Source organism: Passer montanus, unplaced genomic scaffold (genome assembly GCF_014805655.1).
Source record: "Passer montanus isolate IOZ18808 unplaced genomic scaffold, ASM1480565v1 scaffold64, whole genome shotgun sequence".
Lineage (NCBI taxonomy): Eukaryota > Metazoa > Chordata > Aves > Passeriformes > Passeridae > Passer > Passer montanus.
Window position 1 is genome coordinate 2,443,710 of NW_024371482.1, and position 22,372 is coordinate 2,466,081.

General features: G+C 44.1%; 1 protein-coding gene across 10 annotated transcripts in view; it reads right to left on the reverse strand.

Annotated features, from left to right (window-relative positions):
* Positions 1-22,372, reverse strand: part of PTPRT (protein tyrosine phosphatase receptor type T) — a 452,765-nt gene that overhangs the window by 80,853 nt on the left and 349,540 nt on the right. For all 10 annotated transcript variants that reach the window (XM_039728161.1, XM_039728157.1, XM_039728164.1 and 7 more), the window contains exons 12-13: positions 16,761-17,034; positions 7,942-7,978 (exon numbers count right to left, since the gene is read on the reverse strand). In XM_039728161.1, coding sequence (XP_039584095.1) covers positions 7,942-7,978; positions 16,761-17,034 — 311 coding nt within the window. The remainder of the gene's footprint in view (positions 1-7,941; positions 7,979-16,760; positions 17,035-22,372) is intronic.

Below are 22,372 nucleotides of genomic sequence, written 5' to 3' on the forward strand. Positions count from 1 at the left end.
AGGTACCTCCAGCAGTGATAACACTGAGATAAAGGTGGAAAGGCATTTTTTTACATTGTGATGTGGAAACATCCAGCACCAGCCCAGGGTGGCAGCTGACCACAGCCTCCAGCAGTTTATTGGCACTGAAACCAATCTGTGCATGTTGCTGGTGCCTCCATGTACCATGAGCCTACAGAGTGGAACAGCTCATCACATCTGGAAGGCAGATTCCTCTCTGGCTATTTCTTTGTTGCAATTCATTAAAAAATAGATATCACAAAGAGGATCACCACACACAACATCACCACACCAATTTTCCACCTCCAGTTATTGAAGACTGCAAAGAGCGCAGGCTTAAGACTATAATGAGACACACTCATTTCTTTAACAAAGCTCAGAAGGAATTGACAGAATGATGAGAGCCAAAAGCTTTCAACCATATTCTGAGCAGAGGGAGCAGCAAAACAAAGTAGTCCTGGAGAGAAAGACAGACCAGAATTTGTATGAGGGATTTTCAGGCTTACAGGTGGAATCTGGAGGAGGATGAGGGTAAACACACAGTGAGACATCAAGATCAGCATTGCTAAGCTGAATGAGAATTTAAAAATAGCTGTAAGTGAATAATTGATTCTGGAGATTCCAGGCAAATCCAGCACAAAGGCGATTCTTTTTTCCTTTTCTCTCTTCAGAATGGGAGCCCTTAATTTGTGCTAGAAGCAGATATATGGTCCCCAAGAATAAGAAAGGTTAAAACATTTCCCTGAAAGAGGAGCTCAGCTACAGAGAGCTGCTGTGATGCCAACAAGTCATGTAATGGTTCAGGGGGTGAGAGCTTGTTTCTGTTTTAACTCTTCACTTTTGCAGAACTGTATTTAAAAACTAGCTCAAAATTATATAAATGGAAAGCAAGTACAATTACTAATATGACAAGTTCAAATTTACAGATGTGACAATTTTTGTGAAGTCTTAGACACAGGGAGATCAGCCTTTTGACTGATAAAAGGCAAAAACTTCTCCGTGTCTGACAATGTTATGGATATATAAGAGACTCACCACAATTACTGACTTTTTCCCCATTCAGCCCCCTCTAAATAGTTACTGCTCTCATCATGATTACCATGAAAAATCCACACCCACAGCAGCTGCAGAAGCTGCAAAACCGGTGAGCAAAGCCCAGAAATTGAACACTGAAATAAAGTCACCTTTTGAGCCCAAGTGGATGAAGGTGCCTCAGGTACCAGGGTGACCTACAAACACCTGAGAGGCTGCACCCCGAGCCTGCTGAGCAGCATGGACAGGAGGAATCTCTCTTCCAGCCCAGGGGAGTCAGCTGGGCAGCGTCAGGAGCCTGTGTACACACACTCTACGTGTGCTGCATGAACACCAGCACACTTCCTGTGCTCTGCCAAGTTGAAGCAGCACTTTCAGGCAAGACTGGAATGAAGATTTCCCTTTTCCTCTACAACAACACTACAAAACAGCCTCACACCTGCCTTGTAATTTGATCACATATCCTAATGCAACCATACAGTTTTTAATGTCCAGCTCCTGGAAGAAGCTCAAAAGCTTGTTAATATCAACCCTGTTTCTGAATACTGGCTTATCAAAAAACCTATTTAAGGAATCAGACATCATGTATTTGTAACAGTCCTGGGTCTGTCATGCCTTTGGAAGTGTTGTTAAAGGACACTAATATTGGGAAAATTAATCCACAACCATCAGAGGTTTATGTCCAAAAAGGAGACAGAGGGGTCCTTTTACTTTATTTGAATAAAGACAGAGGTTATGAGGCATTCCCTGGGATCTCTCTCTTTCCCCACTGGCTGAGGTACTTGAGAGGTTCAGACTTCCCACAACACCTGACAATGAAGATTTCCCTCTAATGTATAACCATCCTTTATAATTTTTTATTCTTATGGAATTTAGGGGTTCTCCCCATTGTTTCTTTCATCTTTCAATATCCAATTTCATTATCAGCAAACCTACAGTTTGTTTGTAAAGGCAAATATCTTTTTCCATTCATCAATCAGTGGAATCCTTCCCATTGTTTCTTTTGTCTCTCAGTGCTGGTTTTACCTACCAGCAGACCCACAGCTTGTTTGTTAAAACAAATCTGTCATTTTTCTCACTGAAAATAATAATCTATTTATGAAAATCATTTTATGTGATCTGCAGTACCTGCCCAGTGGCTGACCCACCTTAGAAAGGATCTGCAGGAATCAGGAAATGGAGACAAAATCCTGATCACCCAAATGAGTTGGTGTGTGGGTGTGAGGGTCAGGAACATGAAACACAAGAGTTCCCTCCTGCCTGCCCCCTCCTCAGCCCCTGTGCAGAAGAGGCTCCAAGGGACATTCCAAAAAAGCTCTTCCTGCAAATTTTCAAGCAGAAGAGATGAAAAACAAGCTGCTACATTTTGTAAGTGAGGAATCATCCAAAGCTGCCTAATGCATTCAAACTAAGTAAAACAAAGCCAAAGGAAACCTTTTATTAATTTGACCTTCCCTTGTGGCTTTCATGTCCAACTACTGACTTTTTTTAATTTCCACTCCTTTATCTGGCTACCAGTTTATCTGCAAACAAAGGTGGATGCACACTGGCCCAGGGCCAGCCACAGCACACAGCCAAGACCATCCTTTCCCACCAGGTGGGACTTGAAAAGGGACAAGAGCCTCCTCACTGCTCCAGGTAAATCCTTGCCTGCTTTGGTTCCTGGAGGGCTTGGCTCACACAGCTATAATATATTTTATTGTCGTTTCTCCAAAGACCTTTCTACCCTGAAGCTACTTGTGTCCTGGCACTGGATGCTTTGAATTACAAAGGTGATGTTTTCTCAGTCTCCTGTTGTTAAACTATCGCAAATTTTATCTTAAACTCTGTGCTTCTTCTCCTCTTACCTCCAGCTGCCTGTTTTAATTGGGGAGCCCAGGATTAGGGCTGGGCAATGCTGCAGAGCTCTGGAGTAGATAATGACCTCTGGACACAAGGCCGGAGATACCAAATTCAGTTCACTCCTGGCCTCATCCCATTCTGCACCAGGTTCTGCACTAATTCAAAGCTGTGCCCTGGGATAAGGAAGCCCCTAAAGGGATTGTGGTGCACGAAACTAGTGCTAAAAAATAACTTTTAGAAGGCAGAAATTTGTTCAGGGGGGAAAAAACCAACCAACCATTTTCACGCATTCAACTTAAAAAGTGTGATAAACTCCTCTGAAATAAATAGCACCAAACAGAATAAACCTGTCAAAGGAATAATATTCCAGTGTATTAGAAGACAAAATGCAGCAACAAACAGATTTGAAGTGGGATTAGATCTGTTTAAAAAATACATTATCTGTCTACAAAACCAGAATGTATTCCAGGAAACAAAAGAAGTCTCTTCAAATGGATTTGAGGGAGCAGGAGTTATTAAATCAACAGTTTTCACGTGCAGAAAAATTGTGTGGGAACAACAGGAACTTTTTCCATCCTCATTTTCCACTGATTTTTTTGCAGTCTCCCTCCCCCAGCCCAGGATTTTCCTGGTCACATTTCAGACCCAGGTTCTTTACTGAGATATCAACATCCTCCCAGGAAGTTTCCTTCTTCCCATGCTGATGCACTACCAAAAATCAGGACCATTTGAACTTCCCAGTAGTCCCAGCACCTTCCTGGCCCTGTATCATCACAGCTGAAATAATTGCTGGGTGAGGAAGTCATAACTAGGCAGGAACAACCATGCAGCACTGGGAGGGAAGTGTTCCTAGAGAAATGTAATCCGTCTAAAAACTGAAAAAGCAACCCTCCTTTCCCATTAATCTCAGGTAATACTGCCACATCCCAGCCACTCATTCTGTGCACATCAGGCTGAAATGAAGTAGAAGAACTTAATTCCACAAGCTGATGGGATCTCCCCTCCATATTTAAATTTTCTGGAGTTAATGATGATCCTGGTCCCAGTGTTGCATCTGCTGGGGCAACTTTATGACACACAGACCTCCAAGCTTCTTCTGATGGAAACTGCAAACCCCTTGAGAGGTTCTGAACCTCCCCACTGTGAGTGATTTGGTGCTGCTGAGGCTCAATTCTGCAGCATCTCTGGCTCCAGCAGAAGTTTCTATAGAAACTACAGTTTCTATAGATCCTCTGTTCCTCTACAGAGAGCTTACAGAATCAAGTTTTCCTTTTCTTGCCACCATTTCTCCAACAGCAGGACTCAGCTGTCTATGAATATACAAATAATCAGCCACAGAAAATGGCACAGCTCCTTTAATTGGAAATGCAAGCTCAGCTCCATGCACACTCAGGAGATCCATGGGGCTCTTCCATCACACTCAGGTGCTGCTGTGAAGATTTAGGAGGTGTTGAGCCCTCAGCTGACCCTCAGCACAGACAGATCACCTCGGCACTGAAGGAGTGCCATGAAAGCACTGCCCTCCTTTATACTCTAGTTGGAGCAACTGTAAAAGTATTTTCTCATGCAAAGCAAGCGTTAAACAAGAAGTCATTAAGCTGCTCAGACCCCTGGAAGTTTGACCAGTTTTCCTTTTTCTGAACTGATAATCACCTGTGCTCAAGAGGCTGGGCGGGTTTCGCGTGGTCACCTGTTGTCTACCTATCACTGCTAAGAACAAGCAAAATGGTTCCCAGGCAGCATGCACGAGACAAAAAAAAAAGGGAAAAAAATAAAAATGTACCTCATAATGGTTATTATAGTTCCATTCTTTCATTTGCAAGAACTCACATTTTAAGGAAAGAAGAAATGAGTATCGGGAGATAAGGAACCATTAATGAGCCCTCTGCCTTGGTTTCAATTACACTGTGAAATTAATTTAATGCACTTTAGGAATACAAGAGGTAATCGCTCTCTCTTGGTAAGAGGTTGCAATTTTCTCTAATAAAGTGTCGATATAAATATGTTGCTTTAAGACAGGGAGAACAAGTCAGTTAATTCAGAAAGAATGGGACATATTAAAACAAATGCTGTCAAGGAAACCAAATGGCAAAACCTATAAATAACCCATCTGAATGAAAATTGTATGGCAGAGAGCTGGTAAATTGGGGTTTAATTATAAACATTTTTAAAGACTGTTTTATGTTAATGAGATGCATCCAAGTGTCTAATGCTGTGAAAGATAACATTAGTCCAGTAATTAAAAAAAAAAAAAAAAAAAAAGAATAGCCCAAGTGAGGAGGGAAGTGGCAAGAGATCTGAGACCAACGAATCTGAAAATAAAAAACATATGTAGATACAAAAGGTTCATAATGTTTAACATGCTGGCAAAGTGTGGGATGGCTAGACAGAGTGGAAGAACACAGGGAGCTTTCTGATGGATCATTCAAGGTCACTCCAGCAAGGGCTGGTGGTGAGTCCCTGCCTCTGGCCCTTCCCACAGGCAGCACCCAGTCTCTCATGGAGGCACTGGATGGAGGGAAGTGAGCTCAGGGGATGTGCTGGCCTAGCTGGGAACCTACTGGCTCTGCTTTGGAGGGCCTGCTGCTCTGAAATGCTGATGCCACCCCCTCCTCCCAACGTTTAACAACCCAATACAAAAGGATTTGAGAGCTTTTTCTTGCCATCACAAGAATCAAGTTCATCTAAGCAGGAGCAGCACGCAGAGAACCATGAAGAGAGAGCAGCACCAGAGAGCTGGGTAGCAGCTCCTGCACAGAGGAGAACATGCTAGATATCTAGAACATGCTAGACACTATGCTATTGGAAAAGCTTGTGAGGATTCATTTCACCCAGTCCTGCTCCTGTTCTCTCCACCACCAGAAAGCCAAAATCAGGTACTTGAAATGGTCACATCACTACCAGCTGAGAGAACTGAGAGGAAGGAGACACAATAGACTGAGACACACAGAACTGAACTGCAAAAAGGACTCATCTGAGCAGCCTATTTCTGGCTAAAGAGGAGGGAAGAAAACTGGGAAAGCTCCAAAGCTTTTTTTTTTTTAATATATTTTTTTTCGTGGACTAAACCACTTTTAAAGTGGCTCTGCTTTGCTTTTCTTGGTGTTGGGGCAGTGGGACACAGAGCAAACTCCCTGGCAGCCAGCTGGAGCAGAGGCGGTGGAGCAGCCCCGTACTTACAGGACACTTTGCTGAGGCACCCAAATCAGACAGTGCAAACAAAAGGTCGTGTCAGAATGGGATTTTTCAAGCTGTTGAAGTTATTTTCTTTTGAATACTCACAGAGCAAACACCTTTCCTGCTAGCATGACAATATTCTTCCCCCAGTCCAGAAAAATGAACTACTGAAATGGAAGGAACTACTGGTTTCCAAAAATTAATTAATCCACTATCTCTGATGTCATGAGGAGAGTATGCTATTGGGAAAGCTTGTGAGGATTCATTTCACCCAGTCCTGCTCTTCGTTCCACCACCAGAAAGCCAAAATCAGGTACTTGAAATGGTCACATCACTACCAGCTGAGAGAACTGAGAGGAAGGAGACACATAGACTGAGAAATGTCATGAGGAGAGTATGCTATTGGAAAAGTTTGTGAGGATTCATTTCACCCAGTCCAGCTCCTGTTCGTTCCACCACCAGAAAGCCAAAATCAGGTACTTGAAATGGTCACATCACTACCAGCTGAGAGAACTGAGAGGAAGGAGACACATAGACTGAGACACACAGAATGTTTGCAACCCAGAGAATGAATTAAATTATGATTTTACAAGGAGCTTTTGAATAGGAAAGGAACAAGAGGGTATGGAGACACCAGAGCCACAGATGAGAAGGAAAAATGGGAGAAATGGCTCCTCCTCCTCAGCTTTCAGTGGTGACACAACTGCTTACAGCCCCACCAGTCTGCATTACTGAGTCTGAGCAGGAAAAAGAGCTGCACAGTCACTGCCACACCAGCCTGGCTGGGACAGCCTGGGGATGTCTCCACAGGGAGATGGAAATGCTCTCCAGTGGCTAATGGGGTTTCTTTGAGCCCTCCCAACTCCTCTGCAAGTGCAGATGCAGAAAGGATCAGGAGAAAGGACCTTGAGGTCATTAACTTCTGCCACAAATCAAAACAGATGGAAAAGAATGGAAAAAATGGGATGGTGCCTCAAAGGATTTCTGGGTTCCTGCCAGTTTTGGGGAACTCTCAAAGCTTCCATAGGCAGCCATGCAGGTATTTCACATTTCAGCAAAACACAAGAGCACAAGCTGGCAAAGCTAAGTCTGGGAATGGAGAGTCATCTGTAGCACAGCCCATGGCAGCACCCCAGCACTTCCCTACAGCTCTTGGCAGACTACAACATGTGGTGGGGAAATCTTTTTACAGCTACTCTGTGTTACAAATAAATTGGTGTCTGACATCTTTTCTGGAAAAGTAGCCCCTGGGGTGATTTTGAAATCTTTAGAAGAGTTGTTAAAAGCAGCTGTAAACTCTCAGAAGGAGCTCAGACATTGTCACTGTTGGTCCCTCAGGAGCTGCACCTTGTGAACCAACCTGGGGCTGTTTGCCTTGGGTTTGCTCCGTGTGACCTGTCAGCCCAGTCTGCTCTGAGCTCCCCACAATGAAAATCAGGAATGTTTGTTCAATTATACCATGAAAATGGCATGATGTAAGAATTGTGCCCCGCTGTGTACAAGGTTAGGCTTACACGAGATCTCCTCTTATCTACTTTGTACAGTTGTGGAGAGAACAAATTGAACAGGAAGTTAATGTCACTTTTTCAGTGATGTTCTGCCAACAGCAAGAACAGTCCTCAGGACAGAAAAGCTGTCAACAGAATGAGGGGAAGGAGGAATGACAGAGAATTATACCCTGCATTAAAAAAAATAACAGAGGCCACAAATGTAGTGGAGTAGTCCTGGAAATTGTTGTAGTGCCTTGGCAATCTTCCTTTTTAAAAAAATAAAATAAAAGAGTAAATAAAGAGGCTGGTTCTTTGGCTAGGAACTGTAATCAAGTTGTGCCACCACTGCAGTTTTTACATTTCTGGTTTTGTGTTTTGCAGGAAAGAGAGACCCACATACCTTTTGTTGCCAGCCGGACACAGTTGATTTTTGTTTCCTGAAAAATAAAAAAACACAAGAAAAATATATAGGAAAACATCACAGTGTGTAATTTGCCCATCTACAGTAAACACACATTCCTTTAAAAAGCTACTAAAAATACATATAACTTTTCTTGCACTTCATCTTTGAAAACACCACCAACAGCTTTTGTTGCATAAAACACACACACAAGTCCACACTACTGGACTTGGTTGCAGTTGGCTCTCTTAAGTGTAGAAAAGTTGGGAGTGACAGCAAATTTCTCCACGCTCCATGTGTGAGTGATGGGTCCCACATAAGTGCCTGATTAGCTAATAGAATTTCCCAGTTAAATGACCTGCTCTGTAATAGACTGACAAGCCTTGGGTCAAAAGTACACGCCACTGTACATCTCATTTTCATGCACCATTACTGCAAATTTTGCAAATTGGGTATTTATTTAAACACATGGCAAACAGACACCGAAGAAGTCATTTGAATATTTCAGCTCTCTGATGGATGTGGAGCAGACCAACATTCTGTGCTGCTGCCTCTGCCAAACGAGCTGTTCTAACAACCCTCACCACTGCAGCTCCTCATTGCAGAGCTGGGACAAAACCCAAAGCTTTGTGTTCAATCCACCCTGGAGCCTGCAGAGCTGCAGAAACGGGATTTGGATCTGAATGTTGTGTTTGGCTTCACAAACAGCTCAGACTCTGCAGCTTTCTCAGGCCACCTCTGCTGCAAACACAACCTCTGTGGAGTCCCCAGCTCCTCACTGCACAGCCCTTCCTGGCAGGGGCTGCTGCTGTCCAGCCTGCGATTGCCATCCAAATGGGAATGTGCTGCCTGGTTAAAGAGCTGCCTCTGTCAGGCACTGATCTGCTGCAAGGCTTGCAGAGCACTTTATGCCTCTACAGTCTCAGGTGTAATGAATCCAGCATAAATTACGGAGCTGACAATGCTCCATTAATATGGATGCTGTCTGTGCTCTGGAAACAGCAGCCCAGCAAAGCACTGCTGAGCACCTCCTTCCATCCTCAAACAACTGGACAAACCTTGTGCAAATCTGAATTTGCTCTTGGAGAAAATTTCTCCATCTGTGACAAATCCTCCTTGGCTGGAGCAGACACACACTGTGCCTTTCTCCTCACACTTTTGTTGCACATAAGAAGGGGATGATTGCAGGATCCATGCTGGGAAATGCTGGGAATCACAGGAGCAGCTCCCTCTGATCCCCTTCTGTGGTGCCACACGATCTGGACATAAGCCACACTGTGTGCAGCCTAAGAACAATGAGATACCCAGAAGGACAAACCCTGTCTTTGACCTTGCCTTCAAATTCTCTTAAGGAATTCCTGGCTCCTCGAGGACAAACCATGTCTACTTCCCAGTCCAGAGTGGGACTGAAGCCCTGTTCATCCCAGCAAACCAGAGACATTTCTGGTTACACCCCTTTGTCCCCCCAAAATCAGCTCCCCTGCACAACCTGCACCAACACTGGCACTGCAAAGTCGTCACAGCTTCACACAGAGCTCCCCTCTCCCCTCTGCCTCATGGGTAACGAGTTGGAATGGCCACTTATTCTGGAGATCCAAAGTCTTTGCTGCTGCTTGGGATGTAAGGAGCAGGAAAAACACAGATTTGCTTTCAGAGCTGTCTCTGCACATAGTGCTGGGAACCAGAAGACAGACAGGTCCTGATGTGGTTTCTGATCTACAGCAAGGTGAGCTGGAAAATCAGCAATGAAGAATAAAATAAAAAATTAAGAGACAGGATTTTTGCAGTCTACAAGTAGGTGGACACTTTTTGTTAAAGAAAATATTCTTGTGCATCTATTGCTTTCTGCTGGCTTCAGAATGTATCAGAAAGCTGGAGAAATTAGTCAGTGCTGGAAAAAGAAGAGCCTAGAGTGATCTCATTTGAACATGTGTGTATTCCTGCACAAGACCCTCCCACAGGGTGATTTGGGAAGACAGAATTTGTTCTGTTTGCATCTGCATCCACTGATGGCTGCATTGAGCACAGCCACAGCTCTTAGGAGAACTGGCACTGCCAAATGCAACAGCTACAGCAACAAGACATGGACTTCAGAACTTCATTTCAAATTGCATCTTCTGGGAAGGAAAGCATAAAAGAACCTGCACAGACACCAGCTCCCAGCTCCCAGCAGTGCTAAAGTGTAAAGGCTTGAATTTAGTCCATAATCTGGATTAAGGCTGATTATTCCATTGCTTTCCACTGCTCATCTCTTTGGTGTCTCATAGAAATGAGATCCCTTTCAATTTACTCTATTTTTCTTTGGCTGATACTGAGAATTGTAAGTTTGCATGAATCTTTTTAAGAAGAAACAGAATAAATAAATACACTTACCCCCCTCCAAAAAAAAAAACAAAAAAAAACAAAAAAAACCAAAACAAAACAAAAAAAAACCAACCCCAAAACAACCAAAAAAACCCAACCAACCCAATCATCCTCCCAAAAAACACTAAACCCACTTTTCCCACAATCATGTCTGTTTTCTGAAAAATATTACTTTTGCTTCAAGGCACTTTCCTGTACACAGTAAAGATCACAGAATGTTAATGGGTTGGAATGCACCTTAAAGTGCCACAGGCAGGGACAATGCTTTTATTTAGTTTTTTTTCCTAAGTTACATTTCCCATATTTCAATTCGTACACACTACTTCTTGTCCTGTCACTGCAAGGTGTTTCTCTTTAGCCACCAGTAAAGCAGGAATAAACAATATTGGTAATTATCAATGATCCATCCAGCTTGCCTAAAGCAATGACAAGAAAAATAATTAAATAAAGAGATAATAATAGAAGTTTTAAAAAAAAAACAAACACCCAAACAAACAAATATTTCCCCAAAATTCAGTCTCTGTGTTGTTTCTGAATATCCTTTCAAATGCTGTAATACTTATTTCCCATTTTATGGTATCACAGAAGTTTTACAAGGCCTTCTATATCTACAACAATCCTAATGATACCCAGAGAGCCAACATATCCTGCATATCTGTTTCATGCCATGGCTGAGCTCACAGGAATAAATTAAATTAAGATGCCAGTACTGCTGCAGCTCTGTATCACTGCCAGGTTAAGGCAGACATTTTACAGCCAAACAGTAATGGAACAATGTAGGCACATTTTAACTGAGACTCTGGAATAGGAAATCACTCCAAACACTACATCCTGCAGCTCCTGAGCCAACCCTCACTTCCCAACATGCTCCATACCCTGAAAGCTCACTGCAGAATAAGCCCATCCACATGCCTATCTCGACATATTGATGGAAATTTGTTTTTTGGAACCTATTTACCAATGAATAAAAGAAGATTATGGAGTACCCTCACTTAAGGCTGAACCCTGGCTCTATTTTTAAGTCCACACAGCATGGGCACACATGAGCACTGTGTCAGGGTGCTGGCAGCTTGTTCCTGGAGGGGGGACCTGCACCTACCATCAGCACAACCTGGGCACCCTCTGGAGAGTCCTGTGCTGAGGAGCTGGGCAAGCCCTCTCTGCCCACACAGCTCCTGCCCACAGCCTGGAAACTGCACACCATGAGCCTGCTTTAGCATCCCCCCCTGGATTTCCAGGGCTTTTTAAAACATTCTTTTAATATAGCTTTATTCTTTCATTTTAACAGTGAAGGAGCTGCTGCTGTCTACTAATTACTGAGGTTCCTAAATGCACATTTCACTCAAGTGAAATTGATGATAACAAAACAAGTTCTGCCTCTGTCTCTTCAGCGTTTGGATGGGAACAATTTTCTGCAGAAAAGGGCTACGAGGGCAGCAGGACATATGTTTATGTGACAGCTGCGTCTTCACAACCTAAAAAGCCACATGATCTTTTTTTTCCCCCTTTCCTTTGAAACTGACAGCTTGCTGTTTACAGACTATGAACAACAATGAAAGCAGCAAAGCTTTTTCATCCATCTGTTTTCACACCCACCATTTTCCCTTTCCTTTACTATGATTACGACTCTGCAGCAGTCAAACAGAGCTTGCCCTGCCTGAAGAGCCACCTGCCAGCCCCAGCAGGACCTGCTGCCCCCAGAAGTGCCATGGGGGCTGCCCTACAACAGAGTTCTCAAACTGGGAACAATTTTATCCTCTGCTGGTGCATGGACCAGGAAGGAATCACCACTCTCCCCTTGGCCTCAGTTCCAGATTTATTTCCCCACGTCCCAGAGCTGAACATGGAACTTGGCAACCTGCTTCACACAGGGTAGAAGCCATGGGTTTGTTCCGTCTTAAGGAGTTGTTTATTTAGTCCTCAACAAATTTTGCCCAAGTTCAGGAAAGCTCTAAATTGTGTGTTTATTTTTTATCCCATTGCAGCCAGTCTTAAAATATGTCTGTGCAGGGTCAATGGACTCCCCTATAATTTTTATTGCCAGCTTCAGGAAATTGCTATTTCCTTCCAGAAACTAAGCCAAACCTATTATTGCTATTCCAATTACCAGCTTTTTTTAGTATCTGTGTCATTTGGAGAAGGGAGGTTTAACAAAGTGGTTAGGGCTTTTATTATTTACAATAGGAAGTTATGTGAGTGATCCATAGATGATGATTGGATACCCACTCTTCTCAACCTCTCAAAAATGACGTAGGTTGGAGGAGGATTTTATTTATTATTCAGAAAACGCTCAGGTCCACATCCACTGGTCAACCAGATATGGAAATGAGCATACCAAGAATGAAGTGGTCCTACATCTGCATTATTTCTGTGCCAGCACCTCCATGATGAGATTAAGAAGGAGTGAAAGTAAGTGATAAACTGTACACCCAAAATCCTCCTGAACAGAGAGCTCCCCAAAGCTGGTTAGCTGCTCACAGAAGTGATGCAGGCAGCCCTGGTGCCATTTCTACTTTCAGAGCACGGCTTGTGCTGAACTCAGCCTCCCCGTTTTTTTTTCATGGCCATCTCCAGAGGGATGAATGGCATCTCTCTACTGGCAGCTCTATCCATACCTCCAAAATGTCCCAGAAGAATAATGCTGTGTGCTATGAGCAGACCTGTCAGCATCAAGAAATCCAGCCTCAACTCCCCTGATAATAATGAGCTGCCCGATTGTGCATGTAGTACAAGTCATTAGAGAGGCAAAAAATCAATAGGAATCTTGGTAGAGTCTATCATTCCCTCAAAAAAATAATATTCTCATTGATTCCTGCGGTGCTACTTTTCACAATTCTGGGTTGAAGACATCAGTCACTTGTTGGACCACCAGGCTGGCAGAGCAGCTGGCAGCATCCCCCCATCACTCCCAGCTGTGTTACACAGGCTCCTGCTCATCTCCCATTTAAAGGAAAAATGGCCAAGGGTTATTGATTGCAACTGTGCTGTTACAAATTTCATTTTAACTCAATGAGGTACAATGCAGCTCCAGAAAGGATTTTTTTAAGGAGCTCTGGTTTTTGAGCTGCTTAAAAATTCAGGCAGGTTTCACACAGCAGCCAAAAATTCTCTCCATTGGGGCGTGGTGCTGGATCAGCAACCAGAGACCTGCAGAGAGACAAAGACCTGGGGACAATCAAACCTGCAGCATCTCAGTTTGATTACTGAGCCAGTGTAAGGATAAGGAGTAACATGGGGCTGTCAACTTGGCCTCACCTTTCAGAGGGAAAAATACTGGCAGGACTGGAGTTTTAAAGGGGCTGAGCTCAGGAAGGGTTTTCAGACAAGCAAACCTTCGTGCTCTGTCAAGCAGCCATCTGTAGCAGGTGGCGCCAGGACAAGCAGCAAACATCAGATCCCTACCTGGATGGCTGTGACAGTGTCTGGAGATCCTGCCAGAGCACAGCCAAGCCAAATGTCCCCTCTGCTTCTGTGCCACCTCTTGTGCTGCCTCCTTCTATCAACTAAGCAATAACTAATGGTGCTTCTCCTTCCCACAGCCACAAAGCCTGGGGTTTCTGTGTGCCCTTCCTCCTTCTCCCCTCTCTCACTTCAAACTGTGTCACATTTCAGCTGAGCATCTGGTTGTTAGCAGTGCCTGGGAGGGAGGTTCACAGGATTTGGAAGCATTTTGTGTAACAAAGCTGAAAACCACTCAGTCTCACCATGTTCTGCTCAGGCTCCAGTCTGGAGGCAGCACCACAGTGACCAAAGTGCACCCAAGTGCCCAGGAGATGGATCCAGCCAGCCACAGCTTTTTCATTCACACTCTGAGACAACTACAACAGTGCACAAGAGATGGCAGAAGAGCTGGTGATCTGCTTCTGCAGCAATTTGCCACACTTGTTTTGCATCCAGCTGTTAATTATGTTCCTTTCAGTGTAACAATCAGAGCTAATGGCTGCGGAGCAGACGGGAACACCAAGTGAGCACAACCCTCCGTGAACAGAGGAGCTCAAACAATGCAGAACTCCTACAGCACTCCTAACCTCCTCCTAATCAAGCTTTTTGACCAAATCCAGGCTTTTTCTGGAAATTAAGCTCTCCCCAGAGCCGTCTGTTTCCAAAGGAAGATGTTCTGGTTCACTGCATGAAGGTTTCCCATTGCAGCTTCCAGGTGTGGAAAGAAATTTCATCATTCCACAACTGTCAGTGATTAATGAAACTATGGAATATCCTAATTAAAAAATGAGTGGCAATGTTTTTTCATGTGTAAGGGAACATAAGGCTCTACTTTAACCGTGCTAAATTGTTATTGTTGCAGGTTTTTTGTAGATGTGCCTTATAAAAAATCATGGAATGGTTTGGGTTGGAAGTGACCTTAAAGACCATCCAGTTCCAACGCCCTGCCATGGCAGGGACACCTTCCACTATCCCAGACTGCTCCAAATCCCATCCAGCCTGGCCTTGGACACTTCCAGGGATGGAAATGCCATGTTGCAGCCATAATTATTTGTAGGATTTTCCAAGACCAGTCAAAGCTGCTCAGGTTACAGACAAGTGAAAACTCAGAACTCTAAAATACAAATAGTTCTGGGAATGGAGCAAAAACCTGATATTTACAGCTGCAAAAGAATGAATGCAAATTGACCTTCATGTTTGAAATGTGGGCCTTAATGATTTTACCACAAACCAGAGGGGATCAGAACAGAAGCTGCACCTCTGAAGATCCATATTCCAATCTTGGGCATTTCCTCTGTACTTTTACCCACAGCACTACACTTTGAGGATATATAAAGCATATTCTGTAGAAATATAAATTATTATGACAGGAGGAAATTGCTTTCTCAAATAGGAGTTCACTGTGTCTGGCTGGACACTTCTCATCGTGCCGTGAACTGTGCACTGTTGACTAATAAGACTATTTGATTAACTTCTGCTAAAAAAGCCCTCCTGTTAGGACAGCCCAAGCAATCATCCTTTTTTGAGTCCTTAACACCTGGAATGTAGGGTGAGATGCAGGAAAAGCAGGAACACCAGTGCTGTCTGAATCCAGAACACCAAGGGAAGCCTACACTTCCCCTTTATGGAACATTATATTCTACTTAAGCAAATAAAGTTTCTTCTTCCCTGGGGATCCATTCATTAGCAATTAACTGTCACACATGGGGGAGCTAACTAGAAACAGAAAGACATATACATATATTCACTATTTCTTTTATAAAGGCAAATCTAAAACTGAATTAATTGAGCAGTGCTGGAAGGAAACTGTATTGACTAGAAATAAACCAAGGTGAAAACCAGCACAGTGTTGAAGAGATTTTGTACTTGTCAGCCACACAGCTGAAACTCTGCAGGAAAATGGTGATAAATGAAGGGTGCACAGCACTCAGATGTGTTGTGAACACTCTTTGGCACTGCCAGCCTGTGAAACCATCCCAGTCCTCTGCAATGTGCAGCTGCATTTCAGGTATAAAACCACTAAAGCCTGCACTGTTCACCTTTGACTGATTTTTGTAATTTTTCTCTCTCAGGGGTGATATTGTAGAGAATTTATCTATGTTAAAATTAAATTTCTGAAAGCACTGGCAAACATGCTAATAATAGCAGACTCTGCTACCCAAATTTGTGATGCCTTGTTAAAGCTCTAAGACTCTTCAGGAGACCAGAATGGCAAATTCTCTTGTGTTCTGTATGAATGGAAAACAGCTGAGGAGCCTAAGGGGAGGAAGGTGATCCACTGAGGCTGGATCTGGCCTGAAACAGGGGAGGTAAAAGGTCACAAATTATCCTCAGCTGGAAGAGAAGAGGGAAGTTTTCCTGTTTTCCTGTGGTGGGATGGGGTGTGTTGTAGCACTGTGTGTGTCATTTGAGTCTGAGAATGGGCTGGGCTACATTTCCTGTACAGTCTGCATCTTAAACCCAATATCACAGAGTAAAGCTACATAAAAATATAGAATTGCACAGGGGTAGGACAGGCATGCAGACTGTCCCCACTGCAGTACCTGACTTCCTCAAGCTGGAACTCCTAGCCACAAGGGCTGCATTAGGATATGGCCAAGTGCAAGGTAAACCAAATTCATAACATCTCTTCCAAAATCACAAGCACTGTGAACTATCAAGATACTGCAATTATGGCTCTTAAAAGCACAATAGCCCCTACTCTGACATTCATGCTTATTGAAGGATAAAAAAAAAGTATCTAAATTCTAAGCAGCTCACTTAGTAAATCACATGGCAACATGTGCCTTTACAGAATCAGGGTCCTCAACAGATTTCTCATTGGATCTGAGCATCAGAGAGAGATTTGAGTGAAGGACAAGTAATGGCATGCTTGATTTTCATCAGATTTCTGTAAGAGGGTAATAAGAAGGAGAAGTTAAACCAGCATCCAATCGAGAAGGAAGGAGAATGATGAGGAGGACAGAGAGAGGCAGTCACACCTACAGAGGCAGCTCAATTTTCCCTGCACTTACTCCATTGGCCTTGCTAAGAGCCTGGAAGTATATGCTGTAGCTTTTCAGGGGGGAAAGAGGAGCATTCCAGTAGCCATTGTAGGTCTTGTTGTCACCCACGGTGAAGGGCTGTGTGACAGGAAGGTTGATGGGCTTCAGCTCAGCTGCAAAGTAGTGTGGGGAGTCCAGACTGGAGGCATTCTTGTAGCTCACTGGCACAGAGAAGCACTCGATGATGTCTGCAGCTCTCCGGGCTTTCTGCAGCTTCTCCTCCTTGACAACAAGCTGGTAGACACTGGGAGGGAGAGAGAAAGGGAGATTAGAGACCCCAGAGCCTTGAATGTCAGCAATAAATAAAAAGACAAGAGTAGAGCAAAGTCAGAAACACGCAGCTGAGGCGTCCTAGCAAGCACAGCTCCTGGCACAGCAGTAGCAGGGGCAGTGACCACTGAAAGTCACTGTGGGGGCAAGATGCTGGTCATGTGCTCTGTTGGTTTAATTGAGTAAATCAGGATCAACCTCTGTGAAAGTGTAGATTTCAATCATGTCACTCTTTAGGAAAAGGAGTAACTAATAAAATATCCACTCTAGAATGAATTATTAATGTGCTGAATGTTGGCCAGCAGATGGTTTCTCCTTCAGCCACCAAAGTGAAACATGAATTCTTTGCTTGGGCCAAAGAGTGGCTGCAGTGGAGGAGAGCATGAGCAGGTGGCAATGGTGTCAGGTGCCTGTGGCAACAGTTTCAGGGTGCAAAAAGCTATTTAGGCCAAAAAGAATCTTGAACATCACTTTTTTTTGGCCCTCCCTCATATATTGGTGTCCACATAAGGACCTGGCGAGGCCCTGGCACAGGATTCCCAGCTCTGGCTGCCCCTGGCAGTGCCCAAGGCCAGGTTGGACAGGGCTTGGAGTAAACTGGAACAGTGGAAGGTGTCCCATGGCAGGAGGTTGAAACTGGATGGGTTTTAAGTTTCCTTCCAACTCAAACCATTCTGGTATTCTATGGCCTCTTTTTGGGATATCCTGCAGTGTAGAATTCTCTAATTCCCAATGGCAACTCTCCTTTTACCTTCCATCCCTCGAGGACTGTTTATGTACTGAGCAGGTGGCTTTATAGTTCCCTCAATCCACTTTTGTTTCAAGAAACAGCAACAACTCCTCATATTCTCTCTGACTTTATGAAATAGTAATCCTTTTTGATTCCTGCTAAGCTTTTGGCCATTATGATATATAATAGCAATCTTGTTATTTCTAGCTTACTATTCCAGGCTCAGAGCCTGCAAGGCATTCAAATGCATTCTGTTTCTTTCCCCTTTCCTCCCCAGGCAGCTAACAAAGCCCTGGAGTTCCATGCTGCTATAGCCCAGGCAGGTTTCACCATCTGTTTAACACCACTCACACACTTGACAAAGAGAGATAGGGCTGCAGTCATTTTGCTTGGTGTCAGACTATTCAGATGTGCTGCCCTCACCTGTCTGTGCCAGGCTGGGCCTTTGTTCAGGCAGACAGAGGAGATCATGAAGAGATTGGGGCCAGCCCGCAGTGTATCATTGTCCCACGTTCACAGGTTCATTGCTGCACAAAGACTGGCCTGGGGAATTTCCAGCACAGCAATAGTTCATCAAAGCTCCCATGGGAAGGGAGTTCTGGCTCCTGCAGCACGCAGGAATGAAGAAGCCCCAGCTCCTGCTTTTGAATTCCCAGGTCCTGGGGCCCGTGGGGATCTGGCTCAAGTTCTGCTGACAGCAGGGCAGGCAGGGAAGAACTTGGAAACCATTTGACTCCCACTGCTAGACACAATCCCAGCTAATCTGTACAAGCAGGAGCAATTTATGAGTTACTCAATACTACAGGTGTCCTTTCCCTGGCATTTGCTAATGTAGCTGGGGGTGCTCAGCCTGGAGAAAAGGAGACTCAGGGGTGCCCTCATCACTGTGCACAGCTCCTGAAAGGTGCCTGTGCTCAGCTGGGGTTGACAGAAGCAGAGGATACAGTCTCAAGCTGCACCAAGGGAAATACAGGTTGGATATTGGGAAAAAGTTTTTACAGAAAGAGGGATAAAGTTCTGGCATGGCTGCCCGGGGAGGTGGTGCAGTCCCCATCCCTGGGTGTGTTTAACAAAGCCTGGATGTGGCACTGGGTGCCAGGGTTTAGTTGGGGTGTTGGGGCTGGGTTGGACTCGATGATCTTGAAGGTCTCTTCCAACCCAGTGATTCTGTGAATTCTGTGAATTCTGTAGCAGGAGCACCAGCTGCAGCCTTTAATGGTGTCCCATCAACATTTTGGAAACCTGTCCTCCTCCTAGAGTTCTTCAGAGCCTTTAATAAATCATTTTAGTCAGTCTCTGATATTTGTTTTACAATTTTAAAACGACAAAAACAGGTTTCCAAGCAACACTATAAGTATTGTCATTGAGGATGCAGTGGGAGCTGCAAGCCTGTTCAATACAAGCCCTCTCCTCAGCTCAGCAATAGCAAATCATACTGGGCTCATTTGGCCACTGTTTACTGGGAGGGTACATTCCTATTCTGACCCTTCTCTCTGGCCATAATAATCAACACTACTGGGAAAGTTTGTCATTTTTTTTGTCAGCCATGTGCAAAATTGTAGCTGGCACTTTTATGGACATTTGCCAGATACCTTCTAACCTAAAAAACATTTTGTTCCTGTTTCATCCAATCCTAAACACTTGCATTTTCTGGTCATAGAAAATGTTTCCTTTAGGTATATAAACAAATATATATGTATAGATATGGTTTTGTTCGAGGGTCCCAGGATGAGGGAAGAGATGAGAATCTTAACTCCATGTTTCAGAAGGTTGATTTATTATATTATATTATATTATGATATGATTGATATGATATGATATGATATGATATGATATTAAAATGCTATATTAAAACTATCCTTAAAAGAATAGAGAAAAAGAATCCTTCAGAAGGATAGAAAGGAAAGGAATGGAATGATAACAAAAGCTTGAGAGTCCACACAGCTGGACCATGATTGGTCATTGAGTAGAAACATCTGACATGGATGAAAGATGCACTTGTTGCATTCCACAGCAGCAGATAGTTATTGTTTACATTTCTTTCCTGAGGCTCCTCAGCTTCTCAGGAGAAAATCCTATCAGAAGGATTTTCATAAAATATGTCATGGCGACATATAGACATATATTAATCTGCTTCCAGCAGACACAGAGTCCAAGAACTCCCTCATCCTCTCTCCCCAGACCTAAAGGTGACACTCATTCTCTCAGTTATCCCATTTGCAAGCCATGAACTGGTGCACTGTCTGTCTTTGGAGAAGGGGAAGCTCCCAGGGACATGAACTGCCAGGTAACTGAACTCTTTCCCGAATCATTAGAGCAGTACAGACACTTTTCATCATGAGCAAGAGTTTTCATACATACAGAACCCAGTCACAGATACTTCTTAAACTGAACCCAGCACAGATACTCTTTTGCCTCTATTCTTTCACACTTTTTCTTTCCACTTAGCTGTTAACATACTTCTTCCCTTCATAGGGATAACTCACTCTTGTAGTGGCCTGAAATTTTACTTTTAATGTTTATTCTTTTGAAATGAATCAAGGTTCCCTGGAAGCACAACGGTGTGCTCACGAACATTCAGCTGGGGTGCAGCAATTCTCCCCTCTGTGCTCAAGTTAAAATCCTCTTCATCTCCTGCTCAAACACTGCCTCCTTGTCCATGAACAGGCACCTGAGCTGGCACTGCTCCCTCTGGCTAAAAACCTTCCTCTGGTGACATTTGGGGTGGGGTGCTGACTGCTTTCATGGCATTTTTCTCCCTGATGTCCCAGCTCACACTGACTGACACTGCACCCTCATCTTTGCCTGGATTGCCTGGCCTGGGGTCCAGCACCCTCCAGCCTCACTCTTCTCTGAGCCTGGCCACTCTCAAAGGAAGTGGTCGAGCAGCCAAGAGCATGTTTGAGTTCAAAGCTTGCTTTGGGCTGAAGATTATCACTCTGTTTCCCTTTCAGATGGTTACTCTGGGTCTCACTTTCTGTTTTGATCCTGGTATTTTGATACCTAGACCCTCCAGAAGGGCAGGATTCCCAGTTCACCCCAGCAGGGACACAGACTGGCACAGACCCTTTTTTTCCCCCCGCAATTATTGTGGTTTTTTGTGGGTTTTTTTGTTTTGTTTTGAGTTATTCTCTTCTTCTCCTGTTTTGTTTATACCTAGGAGCAGAATTTCTCTGCCTGCCTTTAGGGCATTTTCAGAGATCAACTTCTCTGCATTAACCCGTGAAGTGCTAGTTATTCTCTTCTCCTGTTTTGTTTATACCTAGGAGCAGAATTTCTCTGCCTGCCTTTAGGGCATTTTCAGAGATCAACTTCTCTGCATTAACCCGTGAAGTGCTGCCCAGCACAACAAATGCTTCCATAGCTCCACTGAGGTGCTCTTGTAACTTGGAGCAAAATCCCACCAATCCTACACCCAAATGGAATTGCTGTGGGAATTCTGAGTAGCAAATGTCCCATTACCCACCCTAAAGTTTAGCAAACCATCTGCATTACTACAACATATCTCAGCAGAGTAAAACTAACCCAGCTTTGCTCAGAAGGTGGGAACTTGGTGGGATGCACCACAATCCCCAAGATCGTGGTTGGGCACTAACTCAGGATAAAGTTGGTGAGTAGGATCTGCCCTTCTGGCCTAGAAGCCCTTCAGCTGCACTCACAGCTCTGGGTCAGGGCTGAGTAGGGTCTCCCCTTTGCCATTTACTATCCCTGCTATCATCAATGTGATTACAGACAAGAGAAAGGAGTGGTTTTCCAAAATGTGGTACTGGAGGGAAGGATAAAAAAAGCAAGTTGGCAGTGAAAATAAGGAGGAGGTACCAAAACTATTCTAATAGCTCTTATTCCATCTACCAGGTAGGCAGTAGCATGGATCTCCTGGGGCTCTCCCCATCTCAGGCTTCAAAGCTGCTGCTCCCAGCCAGGATCAGCTACCATGGCTCTCCTGGCAGGAATCAATGCCTCAGCTGCAAACGCCCAGCTGGATATGAGAGTCAGTGTCACACACAGAAATGACATTAAAAGAGACAACAAAAACAGAGCATTCAAATTCCTACACAAGATAACAACTTCAGTGCCAGTGAAATGAAAGATGACACAGCCACACTACCTCCTGCATTCCAGCTTTTAATGTCAGGACACGTTTGGAAACACTGCAATCAAACACACATGGATGTGCTGCAGGGTGGTGGTTAGCAGGGATTTTGTGCTCCCAGTGCCACCCCAGCCCACTTTGGTGCAGCCAAATAATGCTGCTGTCCCCATAAAAAACGCCAGGGACTGCTTTCCAAACATCCACAGGCTCTGCTCTGCAGGCAGCTCTCGAGGGATTCTCAAGTCTGAGCCACAAAACAAATGCCTGACCTCCCGGGAGGCTGGGGAGCTGACTGCCCTGTGTGCAGCTGCACTCTCTGATTAGAAAAGGAGGCCAAAACTGGGCTCCTTTATGAATTTCAAAGGTCTCAGATAGATAAATCCACATCAATTTAATAGAAGCTTTTTAAAGTTTTTGACAGCTCGGCTGTAAATCACTGATAAAAGCACCCACCATAATGGGCCACAGCACAAGTGTTGTCTGCAGAGG